Source organism: Vanessa cardui, chromosome 5 (genome assembly GCF_905220365.1).
Source record: "Vanessa cardui chromosome 5, ilVanCard2.1, whole genome shotgun sequence".
Classification (NCBI taxonomy): Eukaryota; Metazoa; Arthropoda; class Insecta; order Lepidoptera; family Nymphalidae; genus Vanessa; species Vanessa cardui.
In genome coordinates, this window is record NC_061127.1 from 14,861,335 (window position 1) to 14,886,510 (window position 25,176).

General features: G+C 32.9%; 1 protein-coding gene across 1 annotated transcript; it reads left to right on the forward strand.

Annotated features, from left to right (window-relative positions):
- Positions 1-15,054: 15,054 nt before the first annotated feature.
- LOC124530101 (sucrose-6-phosphate hydrolase-like) lies at positions 15,055-16,662 on the forward strand. The gene has a single exon (XM_047104101.1). The coding sequence runs from the start codon at positions 15,070-15,072 to the stop codon at positions 16,537-16,539; it is 1,470 nt and encodes a 489-aa protein (XP_046960057.1). The 5' UTR covers positions 15,055-15,069; the 3' UTR covers positions 16,540-16,662.
- Positions 16,663-25,176: the final 8,514 nt, after the last annotated feature.

The window sequence follows — 25,176 nt, forward strand, 5'->3', positions numbered from 1 at the left end:
AGATAAGGAAGAGTATTAAAAATCTGATGTCATTTTGAAGGCCTTTTTTAATTATATCAAAATCTTTATTTTTTTTTAAATATGAGACAACATCACATACATTACTCTGATCCCAATGTAAGGTAAAGCACTGGTGTTTTGGAATATCAGAAGTAATGACGGTACCACAAACACCCAGATATAAGACAACTAATGATAATCGATTATCGAGATGGCCGGGAATCGACTCCGGGAACCTCGGAGTGGCGTACCAATGAAAACCGATGTACACACGGAGGTCCACGGAGGTCAATTAACAACCATATTTAAAATTTTATTTTTTTGTATAATTCTACTATAGGTACTCTTAAACTGAATTTGTGTATCGATCTAATTTACGACACACAATGGCCGATGTCACTACATAACCGATGCTTGTGGATTCAAACTTGAGGAAACCTGCATGTGCCTAATTTGAGCAAAATTGTGCCACATGATAACCTTCTTCTCAAAATGAGAGGAGCCCTTAGCCCAGCAGTGGGAAATTTACAGGCTGTTACTGTTACTTACATGATTTACATTATTAACAACGATATATATAAAAAAATGAAAATATTTAAAAATATTATGTCAGAACAAGATATGGACGTAAAATATTATTAAACAGCAATGACTGTCTCGGCGCACAATGCAGAGCAGCGATCATTTGTCTTGATACAAATTGAAGTGTACTGTATATATAAATACAATTTCATATGAATATAAAATAATGAGTTAACATTTTAACAATACCTCGCGAAATCGAGGCTGGTTTTACTAAGAAATGGGTCGATAATGTTTTGTAATAATTTTGGATGGAATTTACTTAATTCAGATCAAAGAATTGGTTTCCTTTAAGGTAGGTCCTGTAAGGTAGGTAGGTACATCTAATTATACCCTTTGATCAGAAGAATTACAAGATATTTAATAGAATCTAGGTTATTTACACGTTATAAATTAAATATAGCGATACATTTAGGGTAAATAAATACATTGTTAGTAGAATAAATATTTGTCTGTATCACAATAAAAATTGGGATTGCAGGACGGCGAGGAGGTATTTTTTATGAGACGTCTTACCCCAACACGATCAAATATATGTCATATCCTAATTTTATTTGGGGTCGGCGCAGCATGTCTTCTCCTTCCATACTTCTCTGTCAGACGTCATCTCACAAGTAACATTCTTTCTAACCATATCGTCTTTCACACAGTCCATCCATCGTTTTCTTGGTCGTCCTCTACCTCTATATCCATCCACATCCATGCAAATATATGTATCACATTAAAAAATTAAATTAATTGATTTGCAGTTACTATTGTTTTAGGCCAAGATGGCTCAGTTAAAACGCGGACAAGAACCACTGAATTTTAATGTGATTAATCTGAGTTGATAATTGAAAACATCGTGAGGAAACCTGTGAATCCTCCATTCCGCTTTAGAGCAGCCTGGTGGAATGTGGTCCTTACATTCTCCTCAAAGGGGCCTTTAGCGAGAAATTTACAGGCTCACATGTTTTTACATTTTTTCTCATTGATATTTATGCAATTAAAAGTTAAGGTATAACATTCAGCTAGTTAAACCAAATTTAATTTCGAACGCTTATGTAATAGATTCCAATTAGTGGCACTCATGTCATGACGTAAAGGAAATCTCGTTCTACAAGTAGGTGCTTGAGTTATGGCGTCTGGAATTATCAAATACAGTTCACACTTAATAGACGTAATAACGTCACGCTGTTAACTGAAGTGTTATTTCCAAGATATGCGAAATATTCCATTTCGTTGCTAAACTGATATCATTGCTATTCTCTAATTAATGTATAAACGAGTCTCTTTATAATTAATAAACCTAGTTATAATGTAATTTTAATAATACAGATTACATATAGTTTAAAAGTTATTACGTGTCGGGCATTCCTGAACAAAAAAAACAAGATGTGTCGTGGTACAGCATATTGGACTAAATTCCCTTTCGCTATTAAATAAAACACAACAACAACATTTTAAATTTCTCACTGGTGGGCTAAGGCCTCCTCTCCCTTTGAGGAGAATATATTCCACCATGCTGTTCCGATGCTAGTTGGTGGGATACATATGTGGCATAATTTCTTTACGTTCACGAAGATATATTTTACAATAATTTCTCACAATCATATTATTATTTTTAGTGACAGATCAATCATTTCAAAAACAAAAAAATAATATGGCCGTCTTAAATATCATGCCACATAAAATAATATTAATTAAAGTTCAACGAATTGTTAAACAACTAATTACAGCAATAATTTTATAAATACACTATTAAAGTAAATAGTTTCGATTATAATCATTAATTGCAGTAATGCGGTATAATTAATTATGACATCCTATGACGTAATACCGTATTGGAGGGTAGGATTACTCGCTAATATATATTTTGTAATTATTTTATACAAAAATAGTAGTCGGCGCGGCTTCGCTTGTGTTTTTTAGGTTGTCATGTGTCATACCAAATTTCATCAAATTCGGTTTAGCAGTTTGGTCGTGAATGAGGGACAGACAGACTGACAAACAAAGTTACTTTCACATTTATAATATTAATATAGATGGATTAACTATGACTATTATACAAAAATACTGTTTACTAGAAATACATTTAAACAATGTATTAGAAAGTTGTGTCTTAAACAATCTAAAGAAAAGTTTTCAATAATATGTATGTACCTTTAAAGTTAAACTTTAAAACAATTTTTTCATTTGTAGTAAATTAAAAAAATAAAAATTTTAACAAAAACAAAAACCGACTTCAAACAAAACACTATTTTAAAACAAATAAATATGCACTAAAAAGTAATAAAAATAATTATTCAACAAATTTTTTAGAGTCCTCCTAAGTAAAATGAAATGAAAAATATTAGACTACTGAAAAGTCGATTTACGATTATATATAACGTAATTATAGTCGTATATTTATTATTATGTTATAATGGGAGCAATCATCATGGTATCATCAGAACTGAACTAAATTAAAATAGGACCACACGGGAACGCAAGCTTTCAAACAAAAAAAAAAATATCAAAATCGGTCACCCACCACCCAGTTAAAAGTTATGAGGTAACAAACATAAAACAACAATACAGACCAATTTATAACCTCCTCCTTTTTGAAGTCGGTTGAAAAGTATCAAGATCATTTTCTCAATCTATGTTTTCCTGGTAATTTATAAACAGGACTAATCTTTATATGGAATACAATGATTTAATCACGTCATCTTTTTCCTAAAAGCGTAAAGAGTCGGTTCATAAATATTTTCTTTATTATCACGTTTTATAGGGACAGCTTATGACAAACATTTAGTAACAAGTTGTAAAATCTACTCGAGGTTACAAATCCTATCAAAATCTTCTCGTTCATCAGAACAGACTACGCCAACTCTTCACATAAAATATTTAAGTGCAAGTCACTTCTAAAAAGTATTTAAAAATATTCTTTAAACCATCACTTCATTAAAAGCGATATCAGCAAATGCTATAAAAACAGGGTTATTGGTAATTCGACGTACATACATTAGGAGGTGATAGGTGTGACTATTTGCAATAATTTTAACCCCCATATGCATAATCCAAATGTAAACCATTTTTGAATTATCACGTTTTTTAGCTTTTTTCAAAACTTGCCAAAAATTCGACTTAAAAATTTTATTTAGAATAAAATATCAATAAAAATCTATATTTTTCTGCTGATTTATAAAAACGAATATTTAGATTTTTTTAAATTTTTTCCTCAAAAATGCCTCTAAAACTAAAAAAAACATTATGAAACTTGTTCTGCAGATTATTTTAAAAACATAACCGTTTTTTTAGCTTTCCAAAAATGTACAAAACCTAGGAATTTATTTCAAAGCAGCCGAAATAAAATGACTAGAATGGATGGTGGTGAGAATTCGTATTCGAACGAACTCTTCAAAGCGGAACCTAAAAATACTGAGTACCTACTATTGCTTGGTAGAATATTAGATGAGTGGATGGAACCTTTTGACTGACTGAAAACGTGCTTGCACAAAGCCCTACGAAGAAGTAAAATACATATATCCTATACTTAAAAGATTTAAATATACATTTTTAATAGCTTCAATTTTCAAATGGACGACATGCCTTAAATCGCTAAGCAAGTAGTTTTATAATGGTAAAACTTGTTAAGTGTTATCAAAGTCGTAATCTGTTACGGTCGCCAGCTCAGTGGCAGGTTTTAAGTAACTTTTAAAAATTTCCAAGAGTATACTTTTGAATCTGAGCTATTTGTAAAGATAAGAATGAAAGGAGATGCGTATGTTTGTAGGCGAGTGAGAAGTTTGTATGGCGTGGTTAAAAAGAGCTTTAAGTCCATGCAAATTATTAATTACATACAATTAAATTTAATTAAAAAAGTAACAGGCTGTAAATGACTACTGGGTCTTAGACTCAAGACCTCATCTTCCATTTGAGAAGAATGTTTTTGGAGCTTATCCAATGCAGCTTGATGGATACTTATGTAACAGAATTTCATTGAAATTAAACAATTTCAGGTTTTCTCACGATGTTTTCCTTACAAATTAAGCACATGAAAATTCAGTGTTACATGGGTTTGAACACACAATCATCGGTTGAGATGCACGCGTTCTAACCATTGGGCCATCTTGGCAAATATTATTTATCACTACTATTATTTTTGATAAACATTTTAATCATAATTATAAAACTGTATTATAATAATCAACGTAAATCAAGATAAGGCGACATTGTCTATTTCGATTGACTGAGCACTTCTTACATGGTTTAGATAGCCACTTCATCATAGTTCTGAGTCATCCTTTGCGAACGCATTATAAAATCATTCCATTAATTATAAAACAGAGTCCCCAAGCCGTGTCTGTCTGTATGTTCGCTCCAAAACTACTGAGCGGATTTTCATGCGGTTCACTAATAAATATATAACTAATAAATTTACTTGGTGGTAGGGCTTTGTGCGAGCCCGTTTGGGTAGGTACCACCCACTTATCAGTTATTCTACCGCCAAATAAGAGTACACAGTATTGTTGTGTTCCGGTTTGAAGGGTGAATGAGCCAGTGTGACTACAGGCACAAGGGACATAACATCTTAGTTCCCAAGGTTGGTGGCACATTGACGATGTAAGGAATAGTTAATACTTTTTGAAACGTCATTGTCTATGGGTGATGGTGACCACTTACCATCAGGTGGCCCATATGCTCGACCGCCAACCTATTCCATAAAAAAAATATAAAGGGATTCATGATGAAGGTTTAAATGTTCAATTCATTTTATTATTTTAGAGCTCACAATATTTCGACAGTTTATAATCTGTCTAGTCAGATTGTAATCTAACGCATTTTGTAAACTTACAGTGACTATATGAATTACATATTGCGTACTTCTAAAATAGAGGTTTGTACAAAGGTACGTGCCGGGCTCTTAGGTCCTTGATTTATACAAACCTAACATTTGTTGTTGACAGTGATATAGTATGAGATTTTATTGTTATACCTTTTTCTTGGAACTGTTACATGGAAACTTTAATAATCGCAAAGGGTTTTATGTGACTTATATTGTGAATAAGAAATCCCACCAAAAATATTTTAATGTAAGAAATGCCAAGTCACTCGATGCAGTCTTTCCATCGTAAAAAGTTTTGAGATCTCATAGAAGCCAAGTCCCATTAAAATTATTTTGTAGTTATAAATCAACATTTAGTAATTGTATCAATAGTTTTCTTTACATTATAATTATAGTGACCCCCAGATGTGTTTCAATCAGTCCTGTCGTCTGTGTCTTATTTAACACATTTAATATACATATAAATATATATGTGTGAGTGTTCATATGGGTTTTCTAATAGCAATTCAGAAAACTTCTTATTTAAAAAAATAGAAAACTACTACATAATTTACGTAATGTACTAAGCGAACTGTTAAGTTAGAGTACAATTAAGTTTGTACGCAAGTTGCGATAGGAACACCCAATTTGTTTTTTATGGTATAGGTTGGCGGACGAGCAAATGGGCCACCTGATGATAAGTGATCACCATCACCCATAGACAATGACACTATAAGAAATATTAATTATTCCTTACATCGTCAATGTCCCACCAACCTTGAGAACTAAGATGTTATGTCCCTTGTGCTTGTAGTTACACTAGGCTCACTCGCCCTTCAAACCGGAACACAACAATACTGATTACTGTTATTTGGCGGTAGAGTAACTGATGAGTAGGAGGTACCTACCCAGACGGGCTTGCACAAAGCCCTACCACCAAGACATATCATCAATAAAACTTAAAGTTAATTCCATAAACCATATTAAAATGATCACATTGTCACTAAGATCACATTCACATTAGTGTCCTAATAAAATTGTAGTTAAATATATGTTTTGGAGTATTTAATTTAAATATGTATGTTCAGGAGATTCCTTTATCCATTTTGGCTAGAACAAAAAAAAAAAAAAAAAGCGCGAAACTTAATTGAACCGCCATTAATTTTTATTTTTGGAACGCGGACTGTGATGTCGATATTGCTGCGATTTGTAATTTGTTAAAAAGTCTTCTTAAATGTATACTTAAGTGTTTGTAAATATATTTCAATTACAACTACGTCAAAGAAAAAGGCAACCTTATATAATGTTATATGTTCAGAGTTAAGGACCCCTAAAAAGTTGAAAATTTTAAATATAATACCTATTCATAAAAAGCTGAAACACCAATTGACAGTATTGTGTATAAATACATCAATATTATCAAACATTGAGTAGAAGTACTCTTGATAAAGTCGTCTATCGCAGAAAACTGTCATGATGCATTATTATGTATATAGTATGTATGTATATTTTCATGTATTTGTCTCTAAAGATCAGAGGATGACTCGACAGTTAAGACAAGTGCATCTTGTTACTTTACTTGTTGTCACCCTTTGCTGTGGTAGGGCCGTGTGCAAGCCCAAACCAAGCAAGTAACATACATTTCCCACTGCTGAGAAAAGGCCTCCTCTTCCATTAAGGGGAGGATTTGGAACATATTCCACTACACTGTTCCAATGCGGGTTGGTCGAATGCACATGTGGCAGAATTTTGATGAAATTAGACACGTGCAGGTTTCCTCACGATGTTTTTCTTCACCGAGCACGAGATGAATTATAACCACTCGGCCATCTCAGCACTTTGGGTTTGAGTAATGCTTGAGTAAAACAGCAGCACTTAGGATTGTTGTGTTTCAGTATGAAAGGCCTGTGAGCCAGTATAACTACAGGCACAAGGGGCATAACATCTTAGTCACCAAAGGTAGGTGGCACATCGACGACATAATGAACGGTAATTAATAATGATAATAAAAATAAACTATATTATCCTAGACAGAAGAAGACACATTGAAAAAATTTAAAAAAAATTTATTTGTCCGTTTTTGAACAAGGAATTAGATATATAGTTATGGTTTCCTCAATAAAAGATACCATCGAAACTAACTACTTGAAATTGTTCATTGTGTGATAAAAGCCATGGATGCTGGTCATCAGCTAGACGCCGAATAGACGGAATTATTTCAGGCCTTCGATAAAATATCTCAAATCATTGTACTTAATAAATTGTACCTAGTTGGTATAGATGGTGATCTACTTGGGTGATTATATTCTTATCTTCGCAACAAAATTCGTTGACTGTAAGGGACTTTTGTTCATCATTGGTACCTGTTACACATGGTGTACCACAAGGCTCTCACTTATGTCCCTTGCTATTTAATATCTTCTAACTCAAACTCAAATTACTTTATTCAATATAGAAGTATTACTCTTTCTTATTGATGGTCAATTGAAACAGTTTCACAGGTTCAGAAAAGATAATATCCTGACCTGAGAAGAACCGGCTAAAGAAACTCAGCGGGCTTTTTTTTGTCTCATATATTATATAAACAATTTAATATTAAATAAAAATAGCTATATCTATTGATGATATTTGCAATTTTTTTTATTACTATTCATAAATTCTTTAGAAAGGTTTCTGGGTTTATCAATTTGTTTTTAGTTTTTAGAAAGACCTAATCCATTTATCTACATATAATTGCAATAATCTTGTCTCTCTTAAAGTAAAAAGTGTAGCATTAATTTATACTCCGACTATTTTATTCAATCGTCTAGTACGCTCTCTATTTTAATTTGGTTCGTCAATTTGGAACTCTTAATACAAAACTTAAATAGATTCTCTGGAATGGCGATAGAAATGTCATGAATCATGTTCAACACCTCCTGTCATATAGTTTGCCTAAATTCAGTCCATTAAAAGTTCGACGTATGCTAAAACTTTACAGCTGAGTAAACTTTTCTGTGTAGTTTACAATTTTAATTTTAATATCTCTAAATTTTGTAAGCGAAAATGTGATCTTTTTAATTTGTAATTCTATAGTCAGACTTTATTTGGTTTTTGAGTTTGTAATTAATTGTTCAAATTCTGATTTTCATTATTTTTATCTCACTGTTATTACTTTCTGCTTCTTATTTGGAAAATATATTGGTGGAATTAAAAAAAATGTCATTGCTTTATGTGCTTTATGCAGAGAAATAACGGTATGTATTGTCTAATGACAAAAAAGTTGTAAACATTGTAAGACATTCTGTAGTATATTTATTATCAGCATTGCACTCGTGAAAAGCCGGGGACGGTCGCTAGTTTAATAAGATATATATTGAGAGTTTTATTATATAAGAAATCAGATAATACGCCATGTCAATACGTAGAGATAATCCCCCCCAAGGTACTTATCTTTATAGATATGAACGAAAGAATGAGATAAATAATTCTTATTATTATTCAACCGCGCTGCTTTCATAGAGATCTAAATTCTCATTGACGCACTATTTCGTACTATCTTGATAGATCATGAAATCTGATATTTATTTACTATTTTATTAATAACAAATATCAATATTTATTTATTTTTGTTTCTGTAGATATTATTTCAGGATTATGAGCTTTAATCCAGGCTAAAAACTTCCTTAATCTTAATGATTAAGGAGAAAGCCGTAGGCTACGTTTGAATAAAATTTTAACAAAAAGAAAAACCGACTTCAAACAAAACAGTATTTTAAAACAAATTAAAATGCACTAAAAAGTAATAAAAATAATTGCATATTTAACATATTTTTGAGAGTCCTCCTAGGTAAAATGAAATGAAAAATATTAGACTACTTAAAAGTCGATTTACGATTATATAATGTAGTTATAATTATTGCTATATTTGGAGTCGGTGTCAGCCAAGAAAACCCTACTATCTATCTATCAAAAAACAATACGAGAATACTTTAAGAAATGTTTCTTACAAATTACCTTTTATACGATATTATACTGGGTCAATCAAGAGGCTCGTATCGCTTCTTTCTTTTGATTGTCGAAGCGTGTGCCTGTGGCTGACACCGGCTCCAAATATAGCAATAACTATAACTACATTATATAATCGTAAATCGACTTTTAAGTAGTCTAATATTTTTCATTTCATTTTACCTAGGAGGACTCTCAAAAATATGTTAAATATGCAATTATTTTTATTACTTTTTAGTGCATTTTAATTTGTTTTAAAATACTGTTTTGTTTGAAGTCGGTTTTTCTTTTTGTTAAAATTTTATTTATAAAATAGTGTTTTGTTTGAAGTCGGTTTTTCTTTTTGTTAAAACTTTATTTATTTTTTGATTTTAAGTGAAGCTGATGTTGACTAACTATTTTTTTTTTAATATGGATAGATTAAGCGTTCCGTTTATATGAGTCAGAATCTACTTCGAGGACAATTTCAAAGGAAACTTGCGAATAAAGCAAAAATAGACTTTCGAAAATGCGGATTTAATACGTCACGCGGCGTAAACTACAAGGATCCCTCGAAAGAACTGTAATCGAACTCAGCAAAAAAACTTTGAAAAAGACCAACTATATTTCGTACACCATATGACATCACATCACATACACAAAATTTGATTAAAGATAGTAAGAAATTCTGCCCCATATCGCACCCTAACTGCGAGCCGTATAGGAGTTCCATCACTACATAGTATAAAACAAAGTCGCTTTCTCTGTCCCTATATCTTTAAATCTACGCAACGGATTTTGATGCGGTTTTTTTAAAAGATAGTGTGGTTCAAGGGGAAGGTTTGTGTATATAATACATGAACAATATAGTAAAGAAACACTGATAATTTTAGAAGTTTGCGATGTGATGTCGTATATAAACAAATTCTGTAGTATATTTAGTATCAGTATTGCACCCGTGCGAAGTCGGGGTGGGTAGCTAGTTGATTATAATATTCGACTATGATAATTACATAAACATAACCACATTACGGAAGGTGACTCAAATATCCAAATAACCTATAAATAAAAGATTCGACCGAGTATCGCTAACGTGCTCCTCAGAATTGTTCCGTTCCCTTCCGTTCCGTTACTTTGTCATGGATCCTGTGCTCAGAACCTTACCAAACTTTCACCAAATTACCCTTGAAGTATATATTTTATAATAAAAAAAGAATTATCAAAATTGGTTAACGTGATTTTCAGTTATTCACCTATTTGTCGCGCATATACGTAATGCAAATTTAAAACTTATGTCGTTTTGACATGAATACCATCATCGGAAAAAAAATAAAAAAAATGGGGCCCCACGGGAAGCACTACCTTTCAAACAAAAAAAAAATTATCAAAATCGGTCCACCCAGTGAAAAGTTATGAGGTAATAAACATAAAAAAAAAAAAAAAAAAAAATACAGACGAATTGATAACCTCCTCCTTTTGGAAGTCGGTTAAAAATAATAATGCTTGGTGGTAAATACATTTTTTTTTATGGAATAGGTTTGGGGACGAGCATATGGGAAAGATGATATGTCCCTTGTGCCTGTAGTTACACTGGCTCACTCATCCTTCAAACCGGAACACAACAATACTGCGTACTGTTGTTTAGCGGTAGAATATCTGATAGCTGATAGATAGATCTATAGATGGTGGTACCAAGTGTCCAAGTTGGGAAACGTATGCAACTTTTTGATTTAATTTTTAACCATTTTGATGACAAGTTTATGTTCAGAAGGGTCATTTATGCCCTTACATATATAGTGGTAGAAAGAAATATGAAGTAATTTTTTACTCCGTCAAATGTTACGAACTAAATTTTTATGTCCCTTGTGCTTTTAATTAAATCGGTTTATTCTGTCTTCTGTACGATTGCTCAACGATACGAACTGTTGCTGCTTACTAGATTATAGTAACACAAAGTTATATCGAAACTTAATTGTCAACACCTCGCTGGTCCACGGAAAAGAGTCCCGGTATTAGGAGCTTCCCTCACTTACATTAACCTCACTACAAATCACGTGATTCACAATAATGTACAGAAAAGTCAATGTACACTCTTATTGAATATAAAGTATCAAAACAATCCAAAAATACTTTAAATCTAATTATTATTATTACATAATTAATGAAACAACATAATAATAATGTAAATATATAATAATTTAATTATTTAATAATTTTTCACTTAATCTGTCAAGTACAAATTCTTCATTTTTTTAAAGAGAATGCTTTTGCCACTAATGACACATTTTCTGGTGCGATATTATTTTGATTACCACCATAGACTGACCCCCATGGAAATCTGCTAAAACGGGGGTCTTGGTCAACGGTCATGGCTAACGAAAATCTAAAGACCATATTTATTATTGCAAGAAAAATATTAATCATTAATATAGATTGTTCCTTTTACAGAAGTTAAGTGATGAAACTTATTCTATTTATTATTATAGCATCATAAAGTTCATCTCGTAAAATATATTGAATAAAATTTCTTTTTTTTATGTAACACAGATGCCAAGAAACTTTTTGAGAGGGTACTTTATTTTATGTGAATATTTCATTGTTTTTATTTGATATGGAACATCAGAAGGGTCACTATCGTTTTCGGATCGTTAATCGTTTAATGACGTCTCTGAGAATTTAATTGAAATTAATTCTGTCAAAATTGATCAATGACATAAAATTACAAAGAAAAGTTTTGTACTTTATATATAATTTCTCAGAAAATTTACTAAAACCTGATTACGAATACTTTAATCATTTTGTTTAGACCTACTAATAGATTCGAACGAAACCCATCAAGAATTATAGGTCGTTAAAAAATAATGATTTTCAAATCGATAGCATACATCCGCAAAATTCGTATAATAGAGATATTTGGATATTAAATCCATCAAATGACAGTTCGATGGGCGGCGGTTCGATGTTTGACGTTTACGGATGCGTTCAGAAAGTGTTTTACAAGTAATATTATCGTGCTGGATTATAGTAGTAGGTTAGGTTAGGTTAGTTTTTTGTCAACCGTTAAAATCGATCGCGTCTAACGCGACTGACGAAACGGTATGACGCTCGTTTCATATTGCGTATATGATTTACTACTATATATTATATATGTGACAAATGAAACGAGAGAGAAGATTTTGACGACTCAAACGAGTCTCATATCACTTAGCAAGGTACGTTTTTTTATCTAGTCAATTAATAATATTACATTATGGATTCTAAATTCAAGTTCATGAAGCATTTTATATAAAGAGACGCAAAAAGTATAATAGGGCCAGGCAGTCAGCAGTATTCGTACTATTTACCGATTTTCTGGTTCGATTCCTGTCTCCGGCTCATCGGATTCGCTATTATCCCTATAAGTTTCCCTTACCTGCATTTATATTCGTCGAGAATTTATATTAAAGTAATTTATTTCTGCTACGTAAAGAAGTCATTCATACTGAGAGGGCTCCATATGTTTGATCGCTGGTCAAAGGTTTTATTCGTTTAGAAGATTTACTTTGATTGAAAGGGTTGAGAGGGAAATCGAACAACTTATGAATTTTGTTATTTTTCTGTTACATTTTTTTATGCTATTGCTTGGTGGACGAGTATATGGGTCATCTGATGGTAAATGGTCACCACCGCCCTTAAACAATGGCGCTGTAAGAAACATCAACCATTCCTTTCATCGCCAATGCGCCACCAATTCCGCCGGCGGTTTTTCCGAACCGATACGACATGGGAACCTTCAAGCCCCCTGGTGCTGCAGATGTCCATGGGCGGTGGTAGTCACTTTCCATCAGGTGAGCCTCCCGCTCGTTTGCCACTTATCTCATAAAAAAAAACCAACCTTGGGAACTGAGATGTTAAACTATTTTAAGTTAAATCTAAAAGAAGTCTAGTATTACCTAATACAACAGACTAGCGATCTAGACTGAATCTAAAAAAAGCTGTCTGGGCACAATTTAAAATTAGAGTTGTCGATAGTTTTTGAGTTTATTGTGGATAGACAGACGTGGCGGGTGGTATTACTTTATAATACATAGTAAAACATGAATTAATAATTTGAAGACGCAAAACTATTTTCAGTTATATTTCTTATTATATTATATTACAAATATGCATTAAAACTAGAAACTTTTGACGTTGAATTGAAATTCTGATCCTCTGGGCAAAAAACGAACCAGCCTTCCTGTCACCAGCGGAGGCAATGAGGCTAGGTGTTATACGAGTACTTTTGATGAAAAATATTAATTTGGTTCTATTTCAGTATGTCATGTATTTATTGTTATGTACGTTGCCGTGCTTTGTCTTCACATAAATATATAGATTTTAAACTGATATATTTTTTACTATGAAACATTAGCGAAATATTATTATCACTATCATCACTATCCAACCAAGCTATTCGCATATACTATGCTAATTTGAATCAAACAGGTATTATTTTTTCACGCATTTTGTAAAACTATATTGTAATATTTCTGAAGTTACATTGTAAATCTTTATTGTGCATCTTTGTTGCAAAAAAATTTGATGTAGTTTTGTTTTTTATATTATACATACTAACACCCCGCCGCGGCTTTGCACTGGTGCAATGGTGATATTAAATATAGTTGTATATGTTTGATCTATATGCAAAAAGTTTTTATTTACCAAATCACATTAAAACATCTCCTATTAATATTGTACATAAAAACCTATCTTTTGAATTTCTATTTATTAAAAAAAAAACGCATCAAAATTCGTGGCGTAACTTTAAAGATCTAATCATACACAGACATACAGTGAGACTTTGTTTTATACCATGTGGTAAAGCAAGTCCGCCAAGCAGAATATTATCAACCTTTTTTGCTAGTTAGAAATAAATTCGAGTACTAAATGCACGAAAAAAATAGATAACAATTTTTCTGTGTTGCGCATTTTTATCTCCCCCATAGAACACGAAGATATAAATAGGCAATTCAAGCACGTGAAATTTCGGTGCTGCTGACCTGAGTTTGGACTTCTTCACATCTCACGTGTTCGTATTAAACGGTCACATCTTATAACCACTAGTTCAATTAGCACATGAAATTCCACTCGCTAACACTATAAGGTTATAATTAATAGTTAATTAAATGTATAATCACCAATCTTGGGAACTAAGATATTATGTCCCTCGTGCCTGGAGTTATACTGGCTTATTCAACCTTCAAACCGGAACACGACAATACTGAGTACTGTTGTTTGGCAGTAGAATACCTGATGAGTGGGTGGTACCTACCACCAAGTAAGTCTGTCTGAGGCTCTTTCACGATCAAATGAATTTGATGAAATTTGGTACAAAGCAAACTTAAATTCCGAGGAAGTACATAGGCTACTCTGTTTCGCCTAACACTTGACAACTAACACTCTAAAACACGAGAGAATCCTCGGGTGACAACTAGTTTTATACATAGCAGTTATATTTTCAGGACTTTCCAGTTTAAGCATGCGGAAGAGTGATTAAGATTTAGATTTTAACATATATTTTTACTCTATGAGTTTACCAGAATATAACGCATAAAATGTTTGTTTTAAAATACATCGCTACGGGGGATTCTTGTCAAATCATCAGAGATAAAATGAACGCTAAACAAAACACTTAAGATAATCGGTATCTTCGCGATTGTCATCATCGAGTATATAAATAATGAGGTAAACGTTATGCGTTCATTCATATCAAGATGGCCTTACTACGTAATAGCTCCATCTTCCTGTGTCTCATCGCGGTAACCTATTCGGCATCTGTTGACAATTATGAAAATTCAAAAGTGCAGTTAGAAGAATACATACAGAACAAGAGAAACGACATCAATCCCAGATTCCGGCCGTTGTACCATGTAGCCCCACCAGTGGGGTGGATGAACGATCCGAACGGATTCTCGTATCACAATGGCGAATTCCATCTCTTCTATCAATATTACCCATATGATAGCGTATGGGGTCCTATGCATTGGGGCCATTCAGTCAGTCCCGATCTTGTGAACTGGAAAATGCTACCCACAGCATTGCTGCCCGAAGAGGAACAATGTTTCTCTGGAAGTGCTATCAGCGATGGTGACACGATGATTCTCATGTACACCGGTCATGCTATTACTGACGTCGAACCTCATTTCAATCAAAGCCAGTATCTAGCATTCAGCGATGATGGAGTCAATTTCCACAAGTACGAGGGCAACCCGGTTATACCAATATCCCCGAACGGCTCACCTGATTTCCGTGACCCAAAAGTATGGAAGCGCGGTGACGATTATTACGTTATCATTGGAAGTAAAACTTTAGACGACAGAGGACGAGTTCTTCTTTACAAATCGAGGGATATGATAAATTGGGAGTTTTTAAACGTATTAGCTGAGTCCAAAGGAGATTTAGGGTACATGTGGGAATGCCCCGACTTTTTCGAACTAGACGGAAAATTCGTTATTCTTATGTCGCCCCAAGGAATGGCACCTCAAGGAGACAGATACAAAAACACCTTCCAAAATGGTTACATAATCGGTAGCTTCGATTATGATACTAATGAATTCGTGGAAGAAGTACCATTCCAGGAAATAGACTACGGACATGACTTCTACGCTGCAACAACAACTGAGGAAAATGGAAAACGTTACGTGGTTGCGTGGTACAGCATGTGGGAAGTGCCGCACCCCGAGGACGTTGACGGATGGGCCGGAGCTATGACCATAGTTAGAGAAATGTCTATTGTTAACAACCGTATCCTCATGAAACCTGTTGAAGCGATGGTCAACCTGAGAGACGGCGTAGCGGCCGACGGTGACGTAGAATCGAATGAAGTACTGGAGTTCGGAAAAGCGGTTGAATTATTAATTGACAGCGATCTTAACCAGAAAGTCGACATTCTGTTTGATGGTAGCGAAGGTGGTGGTAAGGTACGGCTAAGTTGGAACCCAGAGAATCGCAAAGTTGTGGTAGACAGAGGCGCAGGGGATGTAAGAGAAGTAGTATGGTCACCTTTTGGATCGCATACCTGGAGAGTCTTCTTGGATTCAAGCAGCATAGAACTTTTCTGCGGGGAGGGTGAAGTAGTTTTCAGCAGTAGAGTGTATCCTCTCGGCGAATGGAGGATGGTCAACGAGAGTCCTCAAGCTCTTCGTGTTAAGGCTTACAATCTAAGGAGAAGCGTCCCGGAATAATCTGGCATGAAAACTGACACCGATTATGCTTATAACGACTTTTGACAATTTTGTAAATATCTAAATTATTATTTGTTTTACTTTTTTATGAAACGAAATTAAAATAAATTCTCATATTTTTAATAACCTGTTTTATTTATCAAACGCTTACAGTAGTTATGAAAATTATTATATCTAATAATGATATGCTTTTTATTAGCAATAAATTCAATTTTGTTGTAATTAATTAAATCGACCGTCGTTGCTAGCGGTGCTCACGGGCGAACCAAGTTGCTCAAGGAAGCACCACTAACGTGCATGTTACGTACTCTCAATGTGATAGCAGACAGAGTGGATTTGTTTTGTTGCAGCCTGAGTGAGCTCACAATAATTGCTGCTTGGAATAAATCGTATACAACTTAGCTAATATTATAACATGGATAGATATTTTAAACATTTTTTTTAAGTGCTGTTATATCGAATTGGGATACAGTCCTGTAATGGTATATGGCATTACAAATAAATAAATATAATAATATAAACAAAATGCTGAAATTAAATAGAGATCAGCTTTAGATTACCACACAATTCCTTTTGTTCTTTATAAATAGTAGATTTGAATTAAGATTGATTCAAAGAACATTCAAATATGTTTAAAAAATATAATCTCTTTGAATCTAATCTAGTTCTTAAAGCTATGTGTAATAGGGCTTATATTACTAGTTTTTGATTTTATATTTCACGGAAGCAAATGAAGATATATAACGTTGTACAGTAGTCGGTGTTTGCGTAATATAAATGGAAAAACGTTAATGCAGCTGAGCTACTCGAAAATTTTGAAGCATTGTTAAATTGAAAATTACGAAAACATTTTACATTTGTTACATTTTATACGGCTATTAAGATAAAATGCATTCATAAAGCTGACAACAACAACAGCCTATAAATTTCCCACTGCTGGGCTAAGGCCTCCCTTTGAGTAGAAGGTTTGGAACATATTCCACCACGCTGTTCCAATGCGGGTTGCACATGTGGTAGAATTTCGATGAAATTAGACACATGCAGGTCACGATGTTTTCTTTCATCGTCGAGCACGAGATGAATTATAAACACGAATTAAGCACATGAATATTCAGTGGTGGTTGCCTGGGCTTGAGCCCGCAATCATCGGTTAAGATGCACGCGTTCTAACCCATTCATCTATAAGCTAACACAACTATTTAATTAATTTGCATTACATGAGTATTACAACAAGGTCAATTAAATTCAATATAATATTTTATGATGTAATTTAATATTACGAGCGATAATCAGATAATTCTTAATGAGATATTAATAGTTCATAAGTATTAAGTATTTTATATATTTTTTTATTCTTAATTTAGTTGGACCCAAAGGTTATCTCGACAGTTAACAATGTGTAAGCTATTTTATATATTTTTTTAGTAAACTTTTCTTAAACTCTTTAAAATCTTTTCTCGGATTTGAACTTGTTATCCAACCTGTATTACTAGATATGGATTTAGATAGACAATCTAACCAAATGAAATGAAAAGGTCGAGTATTTTTATCCTGCTCTGCATTTTCGTGTGGCCATATATTCTTAGTGTTTCTGACGTTCTGCAACCATTTGCATTTTTAGGCTCTGACTGTTTTATCAATTCAATTCAATCTGTTAAGCGCTTAACGCATCATATACAGCGGATAAAATGTAGAAATGTAAATAGTGTAATATAACAATATTACTATTTAGTACAACACAACTTAGATGTCGCATCGGCAAAATATATCGGTATAAATAGGGAACTATTTTCATTGGTTATATAAATCGGCAATCGGTAATGGGTTTTATTGAATTTACCGATGCTACATCTAAGTTGTGTCGTACCATGCTAAGATACGAGCAGACGATCATAACTGCTGACAAATAAAAATACTAAAACAATATAAATACTCTTATACATGAAGATGCAGCGCATTTCAGAGTGTATATAGCCTCGTTCTGCAGTTTCACCTGTCTTAAATTTACACTAGAGTTGATAAGGTGACTTTCACGTTATTGACAATATATGTATATCACTATAACGATTTAAAGTCCGAGAGACACAGAGATATACATCAACTAGTTAGAACTAGTTAGTTACAAGTTGAATTTATATACATATTAATTTAAAAGATTACGTTAATTTAAGATCTGTTTGTGACATACAAACACGTCTGGTTGGTATGTATTCCACTTCTTAACTTAAATATATATCTACTTATTTTTATTCATCACTCTATGTGTATACATACATATACAATTGCATTTAACTAACATGACTTTGTATTTTTAAATGTAAAAAAAGAGTAACTACTGAGTTTCTTGCCGGTTTTTCTTGGTAGAATTTTCATTCCGAACCGGTGATAGATTTAATTAGTATAGTTGTTAAATGCGCTAGTAAAATCCTACTTGAATAAAGTATATTTTGGTTATGATGTTTTTTGATGAGCATTGCACCCGTGTGAAGAAGAAGCGAGTCATTAGATAGAAATAAAAAAAACACGTTCATAAAAAAAATATCCTTGAATCCTGATGCAATGCTGTTTTCATAACCACTACTAATAAAAAATATCTTGATTATAGTTGTTGCTTTTAAAATCTAAATTAATTAATAATTTATATTAAATTAAACATTATTTAATGTGATGGACATTTTACTATTAAATTGACGCGCTTTTAATTAAAGTATATTTGAAACAGAAAACAGTTTTAATTAAAGATTTTTAATTATTTTTGAATAGATTTAAGATCAATATGATGTTTATTCAAAGTCAATATTAATAACAAGTAATAAAGTTAAAGTTCCTTTCAAATAATAAAATAATATTTGTCGTTTCATCTTCCCAGGGATGAAACTCAGAGAGTACAATGTCATCATACGAGGAAGTCGATCGCAGTTGATCGCAATTTTATGCGGACTGCGTGGTGTTGTTTTGCTTGAAAATATTTGTGTTAATATATCCCATTAGTTAATATAATCTTACTATTGAGTATTATAAGTTCATAAAAAACAAAAGTTTTTGTTTATGTACTAACAACAGCTTGTATTTAAAACTGTGTTTTTGAGTGTGTGTTTGTGCGTACACGTATGTATATAATTGTGTATACATGTATATGTACATCTATGAGGGTTAAATCTTGTTATAAATGTTAAGAATTACATACACTCATATCTCTTTTTAGGGATAATTGTTTCATACTAAGGCAATATTGTAAGGAAACCTGCCACATTTCTATGCCGATCAGGAGGTTAACAAAAGCCTGAATCCTAGAGGATTACTCGAGCATTGAACCCATGATAAATACATAATAAGCACATAAAACACAACAACGCTCACCAGTATTTGACTTCACATCCGTTAAATACTTCATGTGCAATGAAACTCAAAAAAACATTTCAGTAAAATCAAATCTTTGACGTTGAATCAATTAACTCAGTTCCCGATATCTACGTCCGAACTCTCAGCTGATTGTACCACAATTTGTCCCAAAGAAAACAAGCCGGTCCTGAACAAACGTCAAGTGAACAAGTTACGATTTCAGTCCATCTTCGTTAGCGTTGTTTAAGTTTGCTATCATTCACAACTGCGTCGTGTTATACCAGTGCTTGTAGGATCGTCCAGTATCGGCCACGAACTGATGAAACGATGGTAAATTGTAAAAACCCACACAGGTTTTTATTTAAATTATATGATATCATATATATGCATCTATCTATATTCGTTGCATCTATTATTTCCCATAGCTGTCCATGAGAAATAATTTTGTCATCATCAACAGCCTGTAAATTTCCCACTGCCTGGCTAAGGTTTCTTCTTCCTTTAAGGTTGTAAGGAAGGTTTTTGGAACATATTCCACGGTTGGTAGAATACACATGTGGCAGAATATCTATGAAATTAGACACATCCAGGTTTCCTCATGATATTTTCCTTCACCGCTGAGCACGAGATGAATTATAAACACAAATTAAGCACCTGTATATATAGTGGTACTCGTCTTTGAACCCGCAAACATCGGTTAAGATGCACGCGTTCTACCACTGGGTCATCTCGGCTATGGGAAATGTTGATATATATATGACGGGAATCCTGCAAGATTGTTTGCAGGATTCAGCGAAAATATGCTGTTGTTTAAAACAAATGTTAAAAATGAAACCCCAAATATATAGAAGTTTAATGAAATAAATAAAAAAATTAACAAAAAGAAAAACCGACTTTAAACAAAACACTATTTTAAAACAAATAAATATGCACTAAAAAGTAATAGAAATAATTGTGTATTCAACATATTGTTAGAGTCTTCCTGAGTAAAATGAAATGAAAAATATTAGACTACTTAAAAGTCGATTTACGACTATATAATGTATTTATATTAATTGCTATATTTGGAACCGGTGTCACCGACACCGTTTTATATTTGACACTATATTCATTTAAGGCACGGGCAACTGTGAGTGGATGTAAAAACATCCATTTATTTTTTATCATTTAATTTAAAAAAATTAAATGATAAAAAATACACATAGTTGAAACAAAATAAGCTAAAAATTCCATGATTCTGCATAACACTAACGTTACCTATGACAGGGAACGAACGAAGGGCGAACAATGTAAATTAATGGAACCATCGCTTGCACGGAGAGTAATAAATGGAAGGGAGGGAGGGGTTCAAGCGAGCAAGTGTCCGGCGCATTAACATGTCAACGTGTCGTGAGGATAGATATATTCTATGAAATAAGGATGGGTGTATTTATATCTATTATTAACACCAACCCACATTTCCACCTACCCGCATTGGAACAGCGTGGTGGAATATGTTCCAAACCCTCTCCTTAATGGAAGAGGAGGCCTTATCCCAGCAGTGGGAAATTTACAGGCACAATACAATTTATTTTTAAACATAATGAAAATGTTAAGTACTACTTTAGGTTTTAAATTAACATGGTTATTTAAAACCTAAAGTAGTACTTTCGGGATATTTACCATGTTTTTTATTTTTGTTCAGTGGAGCTCGATATTTCGACATTATCTACCAATGTCTTGTTCACGAGACAAAAATAAAAAACATGGTAAATATCCTGAAATTTATAACTTTAATACTACTTTAGGGTTACGTACATTAACAGGAAATGAAACCCTTATAAGATTACTTTGTTCTCTGTCTGTCCGTCAAGAGCGTTTTTAACGTTTGGAACGCGTAAAGGTATGAGGTTGAAATGAATACCAAATATTAAGGTTTGCATTCATTGGATCAATTTAATCTATGAAAAATCAAGTCGCATAGATTCGCAAAGTGAATAAAATTTTTAGGATCTAATTCTAGAACCATTTGGCAAAGTTCGGCAATGAGCAAAATCTGATGGAACAAGTAGTGGAAACATTCCGTAAACCGTAACATTTTTGTTACATCATTCTGTTTGTTTGTCTGTCTGGTGGTACGGAACCCTCAGGGCGGTAAAAGAAATGGTCACTGTGCGCTAATTACACAAGGGGCTTGCACAAGGCATCAATGAAGTAAGTTTCATGATTATTCGTTAAATTCTTTCAGAATATTAATTGACATTTTAATTTGAAATGTTTATTAATTTCAGTTTATTAGTTCTAAATCCGGGTAGTGTAGATTCATTTTAGGCCGTTCGTTCGTATATAAACATAAAGGATTGAAATTTCCGTTGATTAAAATTAAGTGATAGTTTCGCTTGGGTATTTCATATGTATCGTTAAACTATGACCTATGTGTTAGTCTGATGTATAACCTATATTACTATATATAATTTTATCCAAATCCGATCAAAACTTTTTTCGTGAAAAAGCAACAAACATAGGTACATATAATACATACATCCTGGCAAATCGTTTACAACATTAGTACGTTTGGTGTGATATGTTAATAAAAAAGTATAAAATAGAATTATATATGCTGATATTTATAGATTCTCTGTAGTCTTTTGTGACTCTCCCTCTTTGCTTCTCTACGAAATGTAGAAAATCATACTGTACTCTGTTAAAATTTGTGTTACATTAAATAAGATATCGATGGCTTTGTCCATCACTATTAAAAGTTTTAAGCATCACTATATAAATTTTATTTTATATTTTATATTTTTACGAATAACAATATAAAGCGAAAATATAATTTATTATTAAAACTCCAAAGGAATATTAGTAACTAAACAACACACAACTTAGCAATATTTTTTGTTAAAATTAATAAATTATTTTATCAAATTAAACACTTTCATTACGATAAATCTTAAGTTTAAAGCCTCAAAAGATCGCTATAGCACTTATATACCTACTTATATTAATTACATAAAAATATTGAGTATATTTTTTTCAGTTTTGCTAAGAACAATACATTTTTATTCATCTAAAATAATCTCAAAGCAACGTCGCTTCAGTATTAGAAGCTTATGACAAGGTCTTGTAAATCTTTTCCAAACCTTTTAATCTTCATTCATCCTGTCAGAGGGCATAAAAGGGCCCGGTGTCGTCGCTTAGGTTAAACGCTCGTGAACCACATTGGATTTCGTTAGGGTTACTGTTCACTTTACACTAAAATTGCTGTAAACATGTTTTAGGAAGGAAATGATAAAGTTTATATTATATACCCTACTTTATATATATATTTGGTATATTTTTACTATGTTGCTAAATTATTAAAAAGAATTAAGTAATGCTTGTGTGTAAAGGTTATTATACAAGTAGTGAGTCTATAATCGATAGCACACCTTGGGAATGAAATTATCATTTACATTGTGTATATAAAAAAAAATACCGAGTTCCTTTCACCGGTTCTTTTCAGGTCCTGATGTTTTTTCCTAAACGGAGGTGCTGTGACATTTCACCATCAATAAGTAAGTGTAATGCTTCTATATTGAATAAAGGAATTTGAGTTTGAGTATGAGTCACTATGATTTTTTTATATTGCTTTATATTATAATATAATTTCTTCTGCGTCGTAATTATGTAACTTGACTAAAATGTCCTGAGCAAGAATTATGATCACAGTTAATGAGACAGAGTTACAACTTGGATATAAATCATTTTAAAATGATTTCGTTGTCCAACCAAAGTTTGAGATGCCTCAAACTTTGTCAATATTTTGTTAAGCTTTCAAAACCATCAATCGTCTACCTTTATAGCATTTATTACCTGCTTACCATCATTTTATACGTGTTAAGTTTTACAATATAATTCTGCTAATGGTTTCGACATAATCCTGAATCTATTTCAACAAGATTACGACTCATGCCCTTATCCCAATTCTACTTTTGGTTGGCGCAGCATGACGTCTCCTTCCATTTTGACGACATCCGTGGTCGAGTAGTGTGTACACCGGTTTTCATGGGTACGCCACTCCGAGGTCCCGGGTTCGATTCCCGGCCGAGTCGATGTAGAAAATTCATTAGTTTTCTATGTTGTCTTAGGTCTGCGTGTTTGTGGCACCTTCGTTCCTCCTGATTTTCCATAACACAAGTGCTTTTGCTACTTACAATGGAATCAGAGTAATGTATGTGATGTTGTCTCATATTTATTTTATACTTCTATGTCAGGCGTCATCTCCCAAGTAACATTCTTTCTAACCACATCTTCTTTCACCCAAAATATCAAAAATTCGACTATTCCTCATAAAAACTTAAGTTTAACTAAATCCTACCTAATGGTCAATTCTGTTAAATAACCCATCCTTCCTTATTTAGCTTTAATAGTATATTATGAGCAGTGGACGAACTGGTCTAAACAGTTATATAGATGGTTGTACATTTATGAATCATTTTAAATATAGGTCTGCTCTTTGCTGAAGAGCTTCCCTCATCAGCTGCTAGCAGCGTTCATCATACATAAGGGCTCATTTGCGTTAATTCATTGACCCTATTAATATTGAAAGATTAGTAATACTTAATTTTGTATAATTAAGATTTATACTTATTGAGCCGAGATGGCCCAGTGGTTAGAACGCGTGCATTATAACCGATGATTGGGGGTTCAAACTCAGGCAAGCACCACTGAATATTCATGTGCTTAATTTGTGTTTATAATTCATTTCGAGCTCGGCGGTGAAGAAAACATCGTGAGGCAACCTGCACGTGTCTAATTTCAACGAAGTTCTGCCATATGTGTGCTCCAACCCGCATTGGAGCAGCGTGTGGAATATGCTCCAATCCTTCTCCACAATGAGAGAAGAGGCCCTTAGCCCAGCAGTGGGATAATTTACAGGCTGTTGATGATACGTATTTTAAAGATAACGGATGTGGAATTTGAGCTTTCAGCGTACTATGAAATTTTACCTTATAATGCTAAAACTATACTAATTTTATATATATTTTGCCTTAGTGAACTATTTGGGAGTTTTTTCAATTTAATATGATAGTAATAAAACCCCACATTTATATTAATCTTTTAATTGACGGTGCAGTTGTGTGCGTTTACGACGTACAAATATTATGCCGATGAGATGGCGATACTATACGACTAGAAAATGTATAGGCAGCAGAGATATATTCCTTATTTATGAGCTTTCCGAAACAAAAGAGTGTAAACTGTGAAGTATTAATACTTTAGATTTTATACATAGAAAAATATAATGACTGTTAAGAAGCCTGTTACAACTTT